General features: G+C 35.6%; 1 protein-coding gene across 2 annotated transcripts in view; it reads left to right on the top strand.

Moving 5' to 3' along the window:
• Positions 1–21,030, top strand: part of fndc3bb (fibronectin type III domain containing 3Bb) — a 61,733-nt gene that overhangs the window by 24,760 nt on the left and 15,943 nt on the right. The window contains exons 2-18 of one of the 2 annotated variants that reach the window (XM_084102890.1): positions 2,819–2,923; positions 4,974–5,205; positions 5,813–6,088; positions 8,784–8,842; positions 10,776–10,918; positions 11,605–11,664; positions 12,070–12,208; positions 12,622–12,675; positions 13,212–13,336; positions 14,197–14,371; positions 15,450–15,536; positions 16,743–16,878; positions 16,978–17,049; positions 18,112–18,233; positions 18,335–18,440; positions 19,938–20,116; positions 20,898–21,011. In XM_084102890.1, the coding sequence (XP_083959016.1) occupies positions 2,864–2,923; positions 4,974–5,205; positions 5,813–6,088; positions 8,784–8,842; positions 10,776–10,918; positions 11,605–11,664; positions 12,070–12,208; positions 12,622–12,675; positions 13,212–13,336; positions 14,197–14,371; positions 15,450–15,536; positions 16,743–16,878; positions 16,978–17,049; positions 18,112–18,233; positions 18,335–18,440; positions 19,938–20,116; positions 20,898–21,011 (2,139 nt within the window). In that variant the 5' untranslated portion in view covers positions 2,819–2,863. The remainder of the gene's footprint in view (positions 1–2,818; positions 2,924–4,973; positions 5,206–5,812; positions 6,089–8,783; positions 8,843–10,775; positions 10,919–11,604; positions 11,665–12,069; positions 12,209–12,621; positions 12,676–13,211; positions 13,337–14,196; positions 14,372–15,449; positions 15,537–16,742; positions 16,879–16,977; positions 17,050–18,111; positions 18,234–18,334; positions 18,441–19,937; positions 20,117–20,897; positions 21,012–21,030) is intronic. The other variant, XM_084102891.1, reaches the window with a different exon arrangement.

The raw sequence follows: 21,030 nt of genomic DNA, 5'->3' as shown, positions 1-21,030 counted from the left end.
GGTGGCAGGTTTGGACGGGTTAGCAAAGCTGACATTTTTTTCATATGATGTAAAATTAGGGCTTCCAGTTTAACATGTTAATTTATTGTAATTAATTAATTTTATAAAATTATAAAAATAATTGGTAATACTTTAGTTTAGGGTCCATTTCTCACCATTTACTAGTTGCTTATTAGCATGCATATTACTACGATAATGGCTGTTTATTATTACTTATAAAGCACATATTAATACCTTATTCTGCATGACCATATTCTACATCCTTTAATCCTACCCAATACCTAAACTTAACAATTACCTTACTAACTATTAATAAGCAGTAATTAGGAGTTTGAGCCAAAAGTCGTAGTTAATAGTTAGTTAATAGTGAGAATTAGAGCCTAATCTAAAGTGTGACCAAATATTTTTTTCAAAAATATGTAAAAAACAATAAATATGAATTCCCTCTGACGTGCGCATTTTAATTATTTTTCTCATTTATATCCCAATATTTTTATCCCAATATATAAATCTCAGAAGGATTGACAAACTCTATTGGTAAATAAACTGCTGTGGACTGTTGGCCAGACTTATGTACAAAGATTTGGAGATAAAACAGACAAACAAGCAAGCAAATAACAATACATTGACTTCTGAAGCCACATTTGTGACTTTTCAATGCTTTACTACTCCTCTAGAATAATGTAATATCTTTGAATTATCTCCATTTTGGGGGCTTTTCTCAACAAAATTAATCAGTGTATCATGTACAGTCTTATTTTAGTATTATTTATATACTATTATATTATTTATTAATATTTTGAATTGGCTTTAATATTATATTATTTTCAGTTTTCATTTTAATTTTAGTTTGTGTAAATTTGTCATCTTTATTAGTTACTTTTTAAAATAATTTCTAATTCAATTAATATTAGATTAATTGGTTTTTAATCTAATATTTTTATTTTATGTCAGCTTTATTTCAGTTAATAAAAAAGGATTTGTAATAACACTGATCATGTGCATTTTTTTAAGCCTTAGTATTTTAGTTCTGTTCTGTCTTTCTATCCTTAGCCTTCACGCCATCCATCCCTTCCACCCCTTCAATTGAAGTAGAGGAATGCTTGTGTTGAGTTTCTTTCTCTCTCTCTCTCTCTCTCTCTCTCTCTCTCTCTCTCTCTCTCTCTCTCTCTCTCTCTCTCTCTCTCTCTCTCTCTCTCTCTCTCTCTCTCTCTCTCTCTCTCTTCTCTCATGCTCTCTCTTTTTGTGGGTTGAGGATGAAAGGGCCCTTCATATTAAGAGCCTGTGATACAATCCTGTCACTCAGTCATCTAACCCCCCCAACCCCCCCCCCCCCCACCAAAACCTCAAACCCAGCTCCTCAACTTTCACAGGAGCGAGAGAGAAGGAGGTCTGCAGCTGCATACCTGCGCGAGACCCTTTCCAAACACGCAGAACAATCTGAATGGATTTTGTTGTGCTCTGTACACGTCGCCCCGTGAAAAGGTTATTTTAAGCTGCCGTGCGTATACACATGTCCTGGTGAAATGACCCACACACATCGCTGTGTACACAAACCCTTCCCCCGTCCCCTCCGCTGAAGAAACTCCTGTGAAGCCCCTTCAATACAAGCACAAACAGGGTCTTATTCAAACCCGGCAACCGCTAGCTGGAGAGATACTGACCCCGGTATTGACTGATGGGGGAGAAACCGAGGAGAAACTGTAAAATTCATCAGGGTGATTTAGTGCACCGAGGCTGTCACGCCACGGTTCCTGCAGGGTCTGGAGGAGAGGGCGATGTCTAAAACAGCTGGTGGCCCTCTACATGAGCCCTGGATGAGGGTACGCGCTATGAGTTGCTTCTCTAGGCTTTAAATTCTGACAATAAACAGTCGGTTTGGTGGATGGAGGGGTTTCATTCACCCACGTCCCATGAGAGCCATAACAGAGAGGGTTTGTGTGCCGGCAGTGGCCGTTTCTTCCTGCGGCGCACCAGTTGGACCTGATGGCTCTGTTTCTACCGTGTTGACTGCAGTGAAGCCATAATCAATGCCTTAAACTGTTTGTTTAACCCAATACCACAGTACCAAATATAAGCCTGTGGAGTTCAGTGGGATAGTGGGTCAAAAATGATGTCAAGTCAGTTTTATTGGTAAAGCACTTCTTACAATACACATTGTTTCAAAGCAGCTTTACAGAAAATCATGATGTTAATGTTTATAATATCTTTATGCCGTATTGTCACGTTTAGCATGTTAGAGTTGGGCGAAAGTTGGATGTACTATATAGATTTAAATATGTCGCTGGATGGTAATATAGTTTTCAGTTTGCAACAATAAAAACAATCAAGAAACTGAGATTAGCTATACGGTGATTGTACTGTATGTATGCTGATAAAATTAGATATACTATGCAATATAGTTTACAATTTGCATAAATATAAACAATCATGGAGCCGAGATTTGCTATGTAGTATTTATTGCTTTATGTAAGTTCACTGTATGTATGCGGATGAAGTTGGATGAGCTATATATCCAACTTTAAATATACCACTGGACAATAATATGTTTAAAATATTTTGGTGATATAAACAATCATGCAGTTTAGATTTGCTGTATAGTATATTTAGCTTGAATAGAAAACAATGAAGCATAGCTCACTTATATCACGGTTAACGTCCATAATTCCATCTCCTAAGCATATGCGTATCTTATTACCAAAGCATTCCTGTTTTCTTGCTGTTTTCTCGTTGCCCCTGGAATTTTCTTTGCTTAGCCTTGCATTACGTGGTGGAATGAGGGGGCGGAGTCAGCATTGTGCTACTGTTTGATTGACAGCTTTCTTCTCTTTTTCTTTCTGCCTCAGGGCCTGCTGAAGTTCCCATGATGTCACCGAACGGTTCCATTCCACCAATCCACGTTCCTCCTGGCTATGTCTCCCAGGTAACCGGCAGGAATGGGTTAGGGCCGTGCGTCGGGGTGGCGAAACCTCTCTCGCACAATGAGGATGTGATTTCACCCCTCGCAGGCGAATATCTCTCTCTTGGAAACATGCTCATAAATTGTGTGTTCAGTATATGACAACCAAACAAACAACAGACGGACATGCACAAAATTCCAAGTTATTCATCGTTAACTGAACGGTGTCAGGCAAGAGTTTGCTAAAGGTCAGCGGCAGTGACATTTCAGTAGAAAGGTCAAAAAAGTCTTGCGGAGAGGGCGGGAAAAAGTGTTTGAGTTGTGGGTGTAATAAATCAGTGGGGTGGCTTTAATGGCACAAAGGTCACTCGTGTAAATATGATTCATTAGCGCGTTCCACCCGAATGTGAAGGGCAGGACCAGCCCATGTTTGGTGGGCTGCCCGTTTCTTTCTCTTTCAACTTTCCAACAAGATGGAAGCTTTTTAGTTTGAGTGCATCGAAATGAAGTGATAACAATGCTCATTATCTGTGTAATTGATGCTCTTTTGCCACAAAAAGTAATGAGATGTAGTTTTGTTGCACAAGCATGTGGCCTCATAAAAAGAAAGATTCTTGTTAGCTTTATCACTTTTCTTTACCACTACACAAAATCCATATGAACGTATGTAAAGTCAACATACATTATCGTTAAAAAATTTGGGGTCAGTAAGATTTTTTAAAAATAAGTCTCTTATGCTCACCAAGGCTGCATTTATTTGATCAAAAATACAGTAAAAACGATAATATTGTGAAATATTATTACCATTTAAAATAACTTTTTTTTTCTATCCTAATATATTTTAAAATGTAATTTATTCCTATGATGCAAAGCTGAATTTTCAGCATCATTACTCCAGTCTTCAGTGTCACATGATCCTTCAGAAATCATTATAATATTGATTTGCTGCTCAAGAAACATTTCTTATTATTAGCAATGTTGAAAACAGTTGTCCTGCTTAAACTATTCGTGGAAACCATGATACATTTTCTGGATTCTTTGATAAGTAGAAGGTTCAAAATAACAGCATTTATTTGAAATATAAATCACTTTTGTTCAATTTAATGCATCCTTGCTGAATAAAAGTATTAATTTCTTTTAAAAATAAAATCTTACTGACCCCTTTGTGAACTTTTGATTGGTATTGTACATAAATTACAGTACACACATGTTATTATTGGTACTATTGGTACTGTTTATGAGTTGATTACCTGTCTGGATATGCTTGAGTTGTGTAGTATAAGTTTCACAGTGTTTTGTCATTAAGATTCAATATTTATGTCTAATATAATATATAAATGTTATATATAAATGTAAATGTTACATGTATTTCCAAAATATCAGTATTTCTCTCTGGACAAACCCTTTGGTTTAAGGTGAGAAAGCTAATTGGATTTGGCCATAATTTTTCATTATGAATGTTGACTGTACAGTTTGCTTGCATTTTGTGTTACTGTTGATGAAGAATAGCTAGGGCTCACCAGTCACCAATTTACAAACTAGAAACTTCAGAGGGGGAAGTTTTAATATTAAAACATATATATTTTACCCTTTGAATCTAGAACATATTGATTTCCCAGAAGGCCCTGCAGATCTTAACAGTTCTTTCCTCCAGTATAAGCATAACTGAGCACTTTGGTTTGGTTTCTGCTGTCGTCACTGACCTCACTTTCTAACCCTGGGTGACCAATCTGACTTCAGGATCACCCAGGGTTAGAAGTGGCTGTCAGTGGGATGATTTCTCCCATGTGAACTGTACCAGCAGATCTGTGATTCCTGTAAGCGTCTTCCATGCATACATTCCTCCACTGGAATGTATTTGATAGCCGTTCCATTAGAAGGCCTTGTTTACTTTTGCATTCCTGCCCTTTGTTTAAAGTGGCACTGTACGTCTGCGGTTGCAACTGTTGGCACATTATATCCAGAGACAGGCTGTATTATGTGTTGGGTTGGGCTACTAATGGCTGACATCAGAGAGCCTGTGATGTTGGGAATTGTTTGGCTTGACGTCGTCTGTGCGTGTTTGTATTTTCAGGTTCTGGAGGACAATACGGGCGTGCGGAGGGTTGTGGTGACACCTCATTCTGAATGTTTCCCCCCCAGTTACTCTCCGGCTCTGTCCCCGAGCCACCACATTCACCCTCCATACCTGACGCACCCACACTTTATTCCAGCCTCACATACGTCATACTACCCGCCAGTCAGCCCCGGTGATGTGTCCCCACACCAGTTCTATCAACATCGACTGCCCCCCATCTACCCGGAAGGTAAAGCTTCATTGTCCATAGCAGACTAAAAGTTTCCTGGCCTATTCAGTTATTTAAACACATACTTAAGTGAGGACAGACAACCATGTCTTTATACTGAATCATAACACTGTCCTAACCTGGCTCAACATGAAAGCAAAGTACCACACAAACCTATAAAACACAGCCAATCCAAAGATATTATTAATGAAAAGTTTAAACATGCTTGATGTTTCTCTCTTGTTGTAAATTAATATGAATTTACAAAAAAAAAAAAATATATATATATATAAAATATATGAATTTCTTTACTAAACTAAAATGTCAATTTAATAAACTAAAATATAAGAATGTTTTAGTTTAGGTTTTGTGCATATTCAATCTATCTTTTTAACATGTAGACAACACTTAAATTAGTTTTGTAGACAACACTTAAATTAGTTTTGTAGACAACACTTAAATTAGTTTTGTAGACTAGAATATAAATTGTATATTCAATATAAAATATATTAGTAATATTATATATTTTATATAAATACATGTTGATTTGTTTAACATTTTCACTTTTACCTTGTGTCATTTGCTTTGTATTTTCTGTCGTGTAATTATGATCTTTTACTTATCTCAGAGATCATCCCGCTGTATAACGTCTCCACTTTCATGGGTCATGAGGAGTACTGTAAACCTCCACCCAAGAAGCTCAAACAACCAGTGGAGCGTACAGGTCTAAGTCAGGTGACCAGCTCGTTTTCCAGCAGCTACAAGAACAGCACGGCCTGCACCACCACAGCGAACGGCCATGGAAAGAGCCACAGCAGCTCTGGAGGAGGAGGAAGCCCTGGCAACAAGAGGCCAGATCGAAGAGCCAGAGGAAGCCCCAAACACACAGACACCGAGCCACAAGGTGGGCTAAGTAGACGTCTAAATTAAGAGACATCTTGCTGATTTTGTTCTCATGTCTCTGTAGTATTTTCATATGTGTGTAAACAGCTGAGAGCAAAAACAGGATATTTCCAGTGTCAGCTGCACTCAAATAACAGCAGTCAGAGCTGCTGACTTTTCAAGATGAGTCAACAAGCTTGAGTCCACATCTGTTCACTTTAAAGCCTAATTTCTATCAAGTATTATGGGTTTTTACCTCCAAGCCTTTATTTTTGAGCTTTTTTATCAGTGTCAGCACTTACTCTGTGGTGTGACACACATACACATTGGATAAACAGAAGATAGTACAGGAAGCAAGTAGGAATGTGGAAGAGTGCCCACTACTGGTGAAATGCAGTCAGTCACTTGAATGGCATAGGCTGTGTTTGGAATAATTTATGCTACAATTCAAAAGTTTGGGGTCAGTAGGATTTTTTTTCTGAAAGAAATTAATACTTCTGATCAACAAAGTTGCATTAAATTGCCCAAAAGTGACAATAATGACATTTATAATACTACAAAAGATATTTCAAATAAATGCTGTTCTTTTGATCTTTATGTGCAAAGAATCCTGGAAAAAATGTATCACGGTTTTCACAACAATAATTAAGCAGCACAACTGGTTTCAACGTTGATAATAGTAAGAAATTTTACTTGGTCACCAAATGAGCATATTAGAATGATTTCGACATATGCATATTTTCTACATATACTGATGATAACCTACTACATTTGCTAAAATATGCAATATACAACCAGAGCACACTGCAAATATTGTATCCCACAAAGCAATCCGATCAACTTAACCTTCCTCTTCAGTGTCTTTTATATAATTTTTATATATTTATTTTATACATACTTCTATTTGATATTTTCATATCGAAATATTTCAATGTATCTTAATTAAAGTGTAATTTTATTACAAACAGTTAATTACTATTAGGGTTTAATTAATTATTTGGGAGTCTTTCTGATTGATTCATTAAAAAATAATGGTAACACTTTACGATAAGGTTTCATTTGTTAACATTAGTTTATGTATTAACTAACATGAACTAAAACAAGCAATACATTTGTTACTGTATTTGTTAATCTTTGTTAAGGTTAGTTAATAAAAATACAGCTGTTCATGTTACTTCACAGTGCATTAACTAATGTTAACAATTACAACTTTTTAAAATAATATATTAGTAAATGCTATAGATGCTGTGGCAAATCAGAAAACGCTGTTCTGAGGAAGAACCGGTTCTTGATCCCCAACCTCAGTATACAGTATTCATTTGAAGTATGTAGTATACAGTAAGCTTGTATTTCATTGAGGATTCCAATCACAGCTGTTCTGGGATCAGATGGTAGATGAATGTGCAACACATGTTGCATCAGATGCAGTAGATTCCATATTTCCTTTTCTTTCATCATTCTTTTTGAAAACAGCTCACTCTGTCTCACTGTTTTCCTCTGTGTTCTTTAATGTCTTATCTTACCCTGGTCTTTGTTCTTGCGAACCTTTGGTTCCCATGCCTCTGTGTCTGTGTGTGTTAAAGAGAGAGAGAGCGTGTGTGTCTAGTCTGTCTGTGGCAAAACCACAGCGCATAATGAGATGCAGATCTTTTCTTGTCTGAAGTGATAGCACAAGGCTGGACCTTGTTAAAATGCACAGTTAAAAGGCACTGCAAATTAAAACAAGAGAGGGGAAGATGACCGGTTCCTGTGAAGAGTGTCTGAGAAGAGGCTGAAATCTGGCTTAAAAGCGTAACGTCAGAAGTTTAGACTTGGTCTTCATTCCCAGCGGTGTATCGTGCTGTAGCGTTTTAACAAACTACTCATAGTTTTAAACTAATACACATAAACTAGGTACAATCAAGCTATCATTTGGAAAAGGTAGCTAGAGACAGTAACGTTTAAAAGTGTTGGGTTGGTTTTTACAAGTATTTAAACATACTTAAATCAAGATACCGGTATATATATATATATTATTATATATTATATATATATATAAAAGTGCATTCAAATAAACCATTTAGCAAAATGAATCATTTTTGTACACACCCCATTGGTAGACATGTGCAGTACTATATTACACTAATTTGTGATGTTTGTGAGCTTTCTACTGAAAAGTGTAGTTTGTAGCATTACTGTATTTACTCTCAAAATTGTTTTTCAACAGTGTCTTGACTCTTTATTTGAATCCGATGAGTAATTCAAGAGCACTTTGACCTATTTTGATTCATTTTTAGTCCATACATGGAGTGGAATCTCTCAATTTTTCCATTCTCTCCATTAATATAAAGAATCCACTGAAAACATCCTCCATTTCCCAATCCCATCAACATCTTGTTGGGGGGAAACCATAGAGGTCAGTGTTGGGTCATGTCGCCATGACTTCATCGCAGTGATGACTCATTGCAGGAGCCCCTTGGGCCCCTTAAGAGCCAGACCTATGATCCTCACTCGCCCAACAGCCACTTTCCTTCCCGGCGCAGGCCCGCTCCGACAGCTCCATCCATCAGGACGTCTCTAATGCCCGAGATCTGTGTCTCTGTCTGCTGATACTGAATTTATGTTCTTTGTGTTTCTTTCTCTTTTCAAACAAGCATGAAGATGTTACAGTCACACACAAACTCTGATTTATGACTGATAGGAGACATCTGGCTATATTCAATCTCTTTTCTGTGCAGATCATGATGTGGACACGAGACGAGTTCAGGCTGTGCCATCAGGAATGGACAAGCCCCAGGTGGGTGATTCAAAACGTGTTGTCTCACAAATCTCCTCTCGAGCAGCAAATCGAAAAGCTTTAATTTCATAATTTCACACTTTTGCCTGTGATTGTTTTATTTGCTCTGCAGGATTGTCGCTCCACTCTAAATATGTTATTGCTTGCCAAGTGCTTCGAATTAGAAATATGAACATAAGTCTAAGTATTATGATTTACATTTATGCATTTAGCAGACGCTTTTATCCAAAGGGAGTTACAAAAGAGGAACAAAACAATTTGTCAAAGACAAAGCAAAATTCATAATGTACAATACCAGGTTTATTAGACTACTAGATTTGGATGCAAGCTAAGAAATGCAGAGAAGAAATTGAACTTTTGTTTAATTTATCATTTAATTTAAATAATTTTTTTCAGTATTTGTTTCAGTTCGAGGTCAAATTGACCCTTGCTAATACACACTGCAGAAAAATACATATTATTTGATTATATATTATTATTTTTATCTCTATTTTTATGATATATAATTATATTTGTATTATAATAAATGTGAGTGTGTGTGTATATATATATATATATATATATATATATATATATATATATATATATATATATATATATATATATATATATATATACACATATATATACACATATATACTCACACACACACACACATGCACATAATATGCACATATCTTTTTTTAATTATTTTTTTAAAATAAACTTTGTGTAGCACACCCCAAATTGTTTATGCTGCAGACATGAATGACTCCTCAAATCATGCGCCTTGAGGAGAGTTGTTCTGTTTCCTTTCTTAGCAGTTGATAGTATGGTTTTTGTGTGGTGGATGATAAAATTGGTGTATAAAAACTTGACTTGAGTAATAACCTGGGATCAGATTGTTAAAAGGTGGGCTCTTTTGACTTGGCAACCACCTAGCAACGATCCAGAACACCCTTGCTACCTGCACAACAACATAACGCTTGAAATGTAAGGACTGTAATTGTCTAGAGGTGGTCAGAATGAAGCACTTCCGTTTACGTTCACGAGGGGGCAGCAGGAGTTAATGAATGACTTAATGGTTCACCTCTCTTCATAATCTTCATCACTTTCTGTCAGTAGAAACACATTAAATGTGCATTCAAGGTTCAAAATGTGACGGTAACATACAGGGGCCCAAAGTATTTAAAATGTATGAAAGCACAATAAGGTTTTGTAAGATTTTAAATGATGAAACTCCAAATATACTGTTCAAAATAAAGATTAAAAAGCATTTGGACTTGTTTTCAAATGTCAATGAAACCTTTTATAGATGTGAACTACACCTGTTTGATCTGTTTGATATATCCACCTTGGGAGCAGGTATTTAAAAAAGCATTTGCAAAAATGGCTCAGGGTCCTGAAAACCCTAATTCTGTGTAAATGTATTAGTTCAAGGTCAATTTGACCCCTGCAAAAACAAAACTGTAGAAAAAAACAAAAAGAGCAACCTGAAGTAAACAACTGACAGAAATGTGCCTCTACAGTGATACGCCAGAGAATAAAAATAGTACTAAATCATTTAATTTGAATGCAAAATGGAAAGTATTGGGTAAATAGTCTGGTTTGCCATGGCCCAAGCCTCTTCAGTCGCAGATGTTTTTGTTTTGTGAATAAAGAGTCTCTCCGCTCTGAGCAACTGTGAAGGACGTAAGCTGTAGTGTGTTCTGACTGATGCTTCATTCTCTGGAGATGAGCCTGCAGTAGCCTTGGCACCCAAATTAACTACTTTTTACAGCAGCCTCGATTTATTGATGTACCCGACATCATAAATAATTTGAAATTAGAATTCAAAGCCAGCCAGCATTTTATTTTGGACTTAAAATCTTCCAGGCTCTTTTCTAAAAAATATGTTTCAGACTTGTTGTCAGACTCTTTAACTCTTGAATGTGTCTTTATTTTGGCTCCTCAGGTGTCTAATGTACAGTCCCACTCCGCACTTGTGTCGTGGACTTCTGTTTTCTTATCGGGATCATCTGGACGGGTCCCTTCCTGTAGTTACGAGCTCCAGCTCAAGGACAAGGGCCGTGATGGGAAATACAAGGTTGTGTACAGGTAAGGCCTTTTTTAACATCATGTGTACTGCGCTTCACTCTTGACAATTTTTTTTTTTTTTTATTGATTTATTAGATCTGCACGATCAATCGTTAAAAGATTGCGGTTTTAGTTCAAACCCCCTCATGATCTTATTCCTAAATTGCAACAATTTGGATAGGTCTATCAAACCTTTGAAAAGTTAGGACATTCAAATGTTTGTTTGCGCTGCCGGCTGTCATAGGTATTAAACAGCTTCACAACCACACACTATCATTTCATTCAAAGACGCTGATTCATCCAGTAATGAAACGAGTCTTTATGTGTGTGAGTCATTGAATCATTCATTCAAACCTATTTTAAAAACAACAGTTAATTTAAATTAATTACATTTATTTAAATAGACTGCATCAATTAACATTGTCAGAACCTCTAGTAAATGACATGCTATTTTGTTTAGTTTTCTATTCAGATTTTTGTGATTCTCAATACGATTTATGTTTTTTCTTTGTTTATTGGTATAGTTACATAACAATCTTGTAATCTTCCCCATGTGGTTAGGAAATTAACCTTATGTACATCTATAGTTTTCTTTTTTTGGTCCTTAAAGCAAATCATAAAGGCTATTATGAATTGATTTGAAAGCGGATGTGTCATCCATCTACTCTCACACACAGATTGTCACTCTTAGTCTATCTTTTTTTCAGTGGTGAGGAACTCCAGTACACCCTCACTGACCTCAGACCAGCCACGGACTATCACATCCGGTAAGAATAGTGTTTCATATTTGCATTTATTCATCTAGCACACGCTTTTAACCGAGTGACGTACAAATGAGATGAAACGCTCCATTAACCGAGCACTTTGAATTTCATTCGAGTGCTGAAGAGAGTTGAATGACCTGATATCTGATTAACAAGACTAAATTAAAGATAATGAATGTGAAAAAAATGGATTTGTATTTAAATGTGAATTTCCTGGATCTAAAGAGCGGAGTGGCACAAAGCGTTCTTCTTGTTATTACAGTGGGTGCAGCATTTAAATACATTCATTGTTATCACTAAATGATTAATTTAAGTTGGCAATAGCCAATTTTTCTGCGTATTTGTTGAACGTGATGATGATGAATTACTCTTGTCCTCATTTGGAAATTCTCACCATGTGTTTTACAGAGTAAGCTCGGTGTGTAACTCTGTCAAGGGTCCCAGTTCGGATGCGAGGGCCTTCACTACCCAGAGTGCTCCTCCTGAAACCCCTCTACCCCCCAGACTGTCCCATCGCACCAAGAGCTCCCTCACATTACAGTGGAAGGTACATTCTGTATTATTGTGCTGAGTTGCTACAAACCATTAAAACTTTAATGGTTGGCCTTCTGAACTTTATTACTTGATGGTGGAATAGTCTGATTATTGATCCTGATTATTAATAATAATTATTAATTTGTAGTTATTTATTGATCATTGTGTTTCTTCATGCCAAGTAATGCCTCACAGTTATGTATGACCTCTCATCAATATTGACTTATTTTGTTTATTATATTGTTTAATTGATAGTATATAATTATATATCATATATCATATTTTGATCAAATAAACGCGTCCTTGGGGTGTGCATAATGTAAAAGACTTCCTTCAAAAACATCTAAAACTCTTACCAACCACAAACTTTTGAATGATAGTGTATACTGTGTATAACTTTTTTGTAATTTCTCATTTTTATTGCAGCCCCCTGTGGACAACGGCTCAAAAATCACCAATTATGTTCTAGAATGGGATGAGGTATGTACCGCATCACCTGTTTAAATTAATCACCTGTGTGTCATCTACCCCTCAACCATTCAGTTGATTTCTCTCTCTCGCTCACTCATTTCCTCCTTATTTGCCTTCATTTTTCGCTATGGCTGTTAAATTTGTTCCCGTCCCTATGGCATGAGATGTTGGTACTGAGGAGACTAAGGCTTTAACCGAGTGTTCTGCTTTACACCACAGACTGTCTACTTTATTTTCTGGCTCAATAAGAGTTCATTAAAACACCTCAGCTGTGGCTGGCAGCGGTTCCTCCCCGCAGAATCCATCCTGAATACCTCTGCCTTTTAACTTTAATTATATTCTGGCTCCTGTTGTTGTGACAGTTAGCACAGCTTCCAGCAGCAATTTTGTTGTTGTTGTTGTTCTTTTCATGTAAAGAGTGTTCTGTTCTGGCACAGCGTATGGCTGCTGCTGGTCTTTTCTGTGTGTTTTAAGATGTTTATTTTATGCTTGTCATCCTATTTGTCATTCCTAACTGCATCGTTTAATCCTTGTTGCTTTTTCAGGGGAAAAAGAACAGCATTTTCCGTGAATATTACGTCGGACACCAACGACACTGCAAAGTAATGAGGTTGTGCCCTGCTGTCGGGTACACGTTTCGAGTGGCAGCGCTAAATGATATTGGCACCAGGTTTGTTTATTTGTCTGTATGTAATTTACAAAAAAAATATATATATTTTAATAAAATTAACCAGTAATACGTTTTATTATTTTATTTATTTATTTATTTTTATTTTATAAAAAAAAAAAAATAAAAAAAAAAAAAAAATATATATATATATATATATATATATATAAATATATATATATATATATATATATATATATTATTATTATTTTTTTTTTTTTACATTTTATTATTATTATTATTATTATTATTATTATTATTATTATTATTTGTATTTATTTATTTATTTTTATTTTTATTTTATTTATTTTTTTTTTATACCCAGTAATACATACCATGTGTTTTTGATGTTTATTAGGATAATTCCGTTGTTCTTTGAAGTACCTTGGAGTACTATCAAAAATACCATGGTAAATGAATATAATGATCTATCAGCAATATAGAAATATTTCCATCTGATACCACTATTTATCATGATACTGCCATAGTACTTATTTCTGAGTTATTTGTTTTTCTGGTTATTTCTGAGGTTTATGTGAAATGTTGTTTTATTTTTTTGCAGTAAATCATAAAACGATTTTTATAAATATAACCCACCAGCATATTATGTCCTTTTGGTTGAATGCAATTTAGTAGAATTTTGGCCCTGTGGTGTCCTTGTGTTTAATGGCGCGGTAAATGAGAAAATTCTCCTCACTACTCACTGTGAGTGGCGGCAGTGTTGTTTTCCCAGGGGGAAAAGTCCAAACAATTTATAACTTTGTGCTTCTCGCACGCTTTGATGAGACACGGATATGTTGTATAATCTTCATAGGATGGGAAAGGATGGATTTATTACTGTTTACTGTTTTCTTTTTCTCCAGTGGGTTCAGCACAGAAGTCGTCTTCTACACCACAGGAAGTCTCCCACAGATTTCCTTGCCTCCACGGCTGGTAAAGGCAGGTCCGTCCTGGGTTACGCTGGAGTGGACTCGACCAAACAGCTGCAGCGCTGAGGAGGTGGTCACGTACACCCTGGAGATGCAGGATGAGACCAAGGTGTTGAACTCAGCCCTACCATACATACGCATCCCATAATCCCTCTTGTGCAGTAGTTATGGCTTTCTGTTGCCATCCTTTTCACCACAAATTGGCTTTCTCAGTGTTGAGGGAATATGACCGCTAATAGACAGATAAGTCTTTTAGCTGTTTTTTCTACCTCACTGGTTAATCACCTTTGCCCACAGTTGTCAGAGTAACATGGATCGACTCTTCTGGATCCATGACTAATGCCTGTGTTTAACACAGCAGACTGATGCGCCATCCAAATATTTGAGCGAGATTTCATGCACATTATTTTTTTTATAAATTGTAGGATCTTTGCATTTTTAATACATTTAAACAAATTTATTAGGAAACCCTGTGGCCATGTGACCCTGGACCACAAAACCAGTCACAAGGGTCAATGTTTTACAATTGAGATTTATACATCATCTGAAAGCTGAATAAAACAACTATTTGAAAATTTGGAATCTGAGGGTGCAAATAAAATCTAAACATTGAGAAAATCGCCTTTAAGTTGTCTATTTATTTTTGCGCTTTTGGTGCATCCACTCTCAAAAATACATTTTTTATATATTTACAGTAGGAAATTTAGAAAATATCTTCATGGAACATGATCTTTACTTAATATCCTAATGATTTTTGGCATAAAAGAAAAATCTATAATTTTGACCCATACAATGTATTGTTGGCTATTGCCACAAATATACCTGTGCGACTTGTGACTGGTTTTGTGGTCCAGGGTCACATACAGTATTAATTATAAAATATTTTATCCCAGTTCAATGTCATGAAACATCTGCTACCTATTTTACCTTCGTATTTGGACATATTTCAGAGTGAAACAGGATATTAATCAAGAAAAAAATGTAGGACTCCGCTTTATTTAGTCCATTAGCATTTGATTGGATCGTAAACAGAAGTGTTACTTACCAGATTGGAGGGAAGGTATTGAAAAATAAGAGGCATTGGTTTGACAAAAACAAATTGTGGTGTTAGTTTGGGGTGGGACTAGCTGGAAATAATTGTTCCATACTTCACTTCTTGACATCTAAAAAACATGTGTTTTTGGCAGGGACTGGACTTCCAGGAAGTTTACAGCGGTTTGGAGCTGAACTGTAAGTTGGAGTCCCTAAGAAGGAACATGCAGTACAAATTCAGGGTGAGTGATGAGTTTTCCAGCACAGAAATCATGAAATGTTTCATGATTTTCAATTCATGACTGATTTTGTTCACACACGCAACCATACCAACGTAAACAAACCATCCATACAGGCGTTTAACTAGGGTTCTAGAAATCACACGTTCCTCAGGCACTTTTGCTTCCTCATTTCCTCCTTCACCAATCAGGCAATTAGTGATAATCTAATGAACTTTAGTTTGTCCGCTAACCTGGAGCTGTTTCTCAGATCTAGCAGCTGTTGTTGGGGGAAGGTGAACTGATTTCCTGTGGTGTTGCGTGTAAAAGGCTTTTACTCTAATCTCTGAGAAGGCAGAGAACACTGCGTTATTATCAGGGGAGAAAGGTACTTCAGACAAGATTTTAAATGCTGCTCCCTGCGATGCTGTAGGAGATTGGGACACAAAACAAGTGTGTCCTGAAATCCTCAGACGTCATCTCGGTCATCCTCTTTTCAGTCTGAAGTCACTCAGACCTCTCAGAGATGTTTGGAATGAAATAATAGAAGCCTGAGTACAGTATAAAAATATAGATCTTCTGCATTTTTAGTCAGTAATTAATACATTTGCCTGTCAAATCCAAAAATTGTGGCTGATTTTACTTCCAGTTCATTCATCACACTAGAGAAAGATGAAGTTGAGCACATTTCATTGTGGGATACGCAATAATACACTATCGTTAAAAAGTTTGTGTTCTGTAAGATGTTTTTGAAAGAAGTCTCTTATACTGGCCATGGCTTCAATTTATATTACAATTTTTTGTAAAAAAGTAATTTATTCCTGTGATGGAAAAGCTGAATTTTCAGCATCATTACTCCAGTCTTCAGGGTCACATGATCCTTCAGAAATCATTCTAATATGCTGATTTGCAGCTCAAGAAACATTTCTTATTATTCTCATCGATGTTGAAAACAGCTGTGCTGCTTACAATTGTTTGTGGATTCTTTTATGAATAGAAATTTTAAAAGGGCAGAACATTTATTTAAAATAGAAAATTTTTATAACATTATAAATGTCTTTCCAGTCACTTTTGATCAATTTAATGCATCCTTAAAAGTATTCATGAATTAACATCTTTCTGATCCCAATCTTTTGAACGGTAGTGTGTATATATGTACATATAGTGCAGAAATAGCTGTATGGTGGCATGCTTCCCCTTGTGTGATCTTCTTTACTGTGTCCTCTACAGCTCATCACTTGCAGCGGTGAGTGGCGCAGTGCACCAAGCTCTCTGCTTGTGTGTAAGACCACCCCAGACAGACCCGGACCCCCTGTGAATCCTGCAGTAAACGCGGTCACGTACCACAGCTTCTGTGTGACGTGGGGTAGGAAAACATAATCAGTTTATGTTTCACACAGGTTTTTTTTTTTTTGTCCATTTATCATTACATTCTAACCGTCACTGTTTTATATAATTAAATCAGAACCTCCACAAGATGATGGTGGATCTGGAGACTTAACGTACATCCTGGAGACATCAGAAGGGAATTCTGAAGGTATTTCTTATTGCAAACGGGTGAATCTGACAAGGACATGTCCACGTCACATTTAACCCAAAAATGAAAGAATATTATATTTGTAAATTATAAATTTAAATGTATTCATATTTCAAACTTTATTTTATTACTTTTAAAAATTATGGATTTTACAATTTAAAGAATATATTATTCTTTCACATTATTTTTGTAGATGTTATTTTCTTTATTGTAATGTGAATTGAGGTGATAAATGTGCTTAATTGAGAGATAGATATATATATATATATATATATATATATATATATATATATATATATATATATATATATATATATATATATATATATATATATATATATATATATATATATAAAATGAACACTACAGATTGGGTCAGTAAGATTTTTTTGTTTTTATGAAAAGTGCCTCTTATCAAGGCTGCTTTTATTTGATCAAAAATACAGACAAAACAGTAATTCTGTGAAATATTATTGCAATTTAAAATAACTCTTATTTTATTATGCTCTTAAAATTAATTTATTCCTGTAAGTCTCTTATACTGGCCAAGGCTGCAATTTATATTACAATTTTTTGTTTATTTTTAATTTATTCCTGTGATGCAAAGCTGAATTTTCAGCATCATTACTCCAGTCTTCAGTGTCACATGATCCTTCAGAAATCATTCTAACATTCTGATTTGATGATCAAGAAACTGTTTGTATTATCAATGTTGAGTTAATATTTTAATAATATTTATATACTCTAATAATAATTTAATATACTCTGCTTAATATTTTTGTAGAAACTGTGATAGATTTTTTTTTTATTAATATAAAACAAACAAAAAAGCGTTTATTTGGGAATTCGTTTTTTTTTTTGTAACAATGTTAATGCCTTATTGTCAATTTTGATCAATTTAATTCATGCTTCTTAAAAACATTCTTACTGACTCCAGACTTTTGAACAAAGTCATTTTATTTCAATAGTATAGTTTTGATTTTGATGTGAAATATGCCTGTGATATGTTTTTGACAGGTTCACTGAGATAGATATGTACTGTATGAATCTGTGTTTGTTCAGCAGAGAGGCAGTGGGTGACTCGCTATAGAGGACCAGAGAGGAAACATTTATGTGAGGATTTAAAACCAGCAACAAGCTACTCTCTGAGACTCAGCTGTGTCGATGTGGGCGGACAAAGCCAGGTATGAGAACCTAAAGTGCATTAACTGATTTCCCAGGCTGATTCATTAGATAACATTGTACTCCTTGTGTTGTATATTGACTCGTTGTATTGGTTGTTCAGTGCTCGGATGACTTGACGGTGCGCACTCATATTCCGCCCCCTGGCCGCTGTCGACCCCCAAGGATCATGGGTGATGTCAAACACAAGGAGCTGATTTTGCAGTGGGGTGAGGCTCTTATTTTTTCTTTTGATATCCTTTTTTTTTTTTTTTTTCATCTTTACCTCTTCAAGTCTCAAATAAAAAGAAATAAACATTATCTAAAACAATAGTTTAGCATTTGTGGCACAAAAGCCCCCCCAGACCCCACCCCCCAATAGGTATATGACCACAATATGACCAATCTTGATCCATTTGGAAAGATAAATTGAAGTTAAAAACAAGTTAAAGTGACACTTGTGTGCTTTTAGACTAATTATGTTTGTCTGGTGAAATAGGCAGAGTGTTTATAGTTATAGAAGTCCAAATTACCCAGAATGCACCTGGATCAACAGAGCTTTGCATCTACTTTTTGTGTTGTTCACACATTGCATAACCCTATTTAGTGTGGGTCTGTGTTTGCATTCGTGTGTGTGTTTGAGGGAGCTAGAGGTATAATGCAGTTGTTTGTTAGCGATAATACCCCTGACTCACTGTTTTTGAGTGAAGGTGGGCTCATCTAAGAGGCTGAACACCATCTATAAATAACTGTGAAATGGCAGTGCTGATTTCAGGCATCCATGCCGACTCTTAGAGCTCGGACATCATGTGTCTGGGGGACGTGAGCTTAACGACAGTAGGATTGCATTGTGGTTTCACACCAACAGCGTGTGAAACTTTCTCAACTTTCACTATACAGAAAATAATTTATGGGTTTCAGCATTGAATGTTTCTCATAATAATGGCCATAACCGTTTTATTGGGTGTGTACATTATTACAAATTTGATTTGTCATTTACGTGAGGAAAAGAAAGGTAAATAATTGACATTACATAAATTAGCTTTAGTCTGCCTGTGTAACTTGTATCAAGCCAGATAGATGTATTTTTTAACAATAGTTGAAATAAAATTAGCAAAACATAAAAAATAATAGTACTAATAATAATAGTAATTATCATTATAATTCCGATTATTCATTTCAAATTATATATTTTTTTAATGTTCTGCAATTATAGGCTTTTATTAATTCATAAAATTTCTCTTGTCAACATCTCCCAGGTCACGATTTTTTTAATTATTCATATGAGGCATTAATTAAAGTATTATTTATTTTGTGTGCAATATACAGTTCTATAGTTCGATAAGAGTTCATAAAATGCCTCGTCAACTCACCTCCTTCACTATTTTTTATTATTATTATGAGGCATTTATGAATTATTATTGTTATTATTATCATTTGTTTTGCAATATACACTTTTATTAATTATCCTCCCAAGTCACAATTTTTTTAATATATTTTTAATTTATTATTATTATGAGGCTCCTAAATAAGCTCAGCACTTTTTCTATAACCTGTTAATATGGCCACCAAAACGAATATGTGTGAAACAGTGCTAACGTTGTGGTCATGTGTATTGGACTGGAGTGATGGATTATGGTTTGACTTTTGCACTTTTAAATCATTGCTTATTGTTCTGTCCCTGTCTCTATATTTCTCCAACACACTTTAATTCTTCGTTTCTCCAGATGGTCCTGTGTGTGGTGAAGAGAGTGAAGGTGTGGAGTTTAGCTTGGAGATGTGTGCGATAGAGGAAGCTTCAGAGCCGGCGGAGGTGTACCGTGGATCTAAAACAGAGTGCACTGTGGGTAATTTGCTCCCCGGCACTACCTACAGGTTCCAAGTTCGTGCAGCCAACAGTGTTGGGGTAAGTCACCTTGTACACAAAAACACATGACAAAATTACAAAAATCTAAACTAAAAGTAAAATGAAAAATATAAAAATAAAAGCTAATTCCAAATATTAATAAATACTATAATAGTTTATAAAAAATACTGAAATAACACTGAGACTGATACAACTTTTTTATATATTCAAAATATCTATCTATCTATCGATCGATCGATCGTTCGTTCGTTCGTTCGTTCGTTCGTTCGTTTTATCGTTCGTTCGTTTTATCGTTCTATCTATCTGTCGTTCTATCTATCGATCGATCTATCTATCGATCGATCGATCGATCGTTCGTTCGTTCGTTCGTTCGTTCGTTCGTTCGTTCTATCGTTCGTTTTATCGTTCGTTCGTTTTATCGTTCTATCTATCTGTCGTTCTATCTATCTATCTATCGTTCTATCTATCTATTGTTCTATCACTCTATCTATCTATCTATCGTTCTCTCTCTCTATCTATTATTTTATTTCTCCATTCAGGTGGTTTTATTTCACAAATTAATATTTTTCTTCCCAAGTGCCACAATATAAATAGTATATATTTTTGAAGGGAAACGTGGCAAGTATTTTAGACATTTTAGCTTTTATTCTCTTTCATAAGCAATGAGTCAGGACACAAATTATATCTCAAACAATTATATCTATATTTTGTGACATATAACAGATTTCCCTCCTTATTGTAGAACCCAGGCCATTCATTACCTTTGAGATGGCTAAAACGCTCTAAATCTCAGCCACTTTCTCTCTCTCCTTTTTTCCAGTATGGACCTTACTCTGAATCTGTGGAAATAAGCACTGCCGCTGGCCCCCCAGGACAATGTAGTCCCCCTGCCATCAATGTGACATCACACACTTGTGCTGATGTGACCTGGGAGGTGAGTCTGCAAGAGCCAT

Source organism: Abramis brama (genome assembly GCF_963993115.1).
Source record: "Abramis brama genome assembly, chromosome: 24".
Taxonomy (NCBI): Eukaryota; Metazoa; Chordata; class Actinopteri; order Cypriniformes; family Leuciscidae; genus Abramis; species Abramis brama.
The sequence above is the reverse complement of the archived record's forward strand: the minus strand, read 5'-3'. Positions and strand labels throughout refer to the sequence as shown.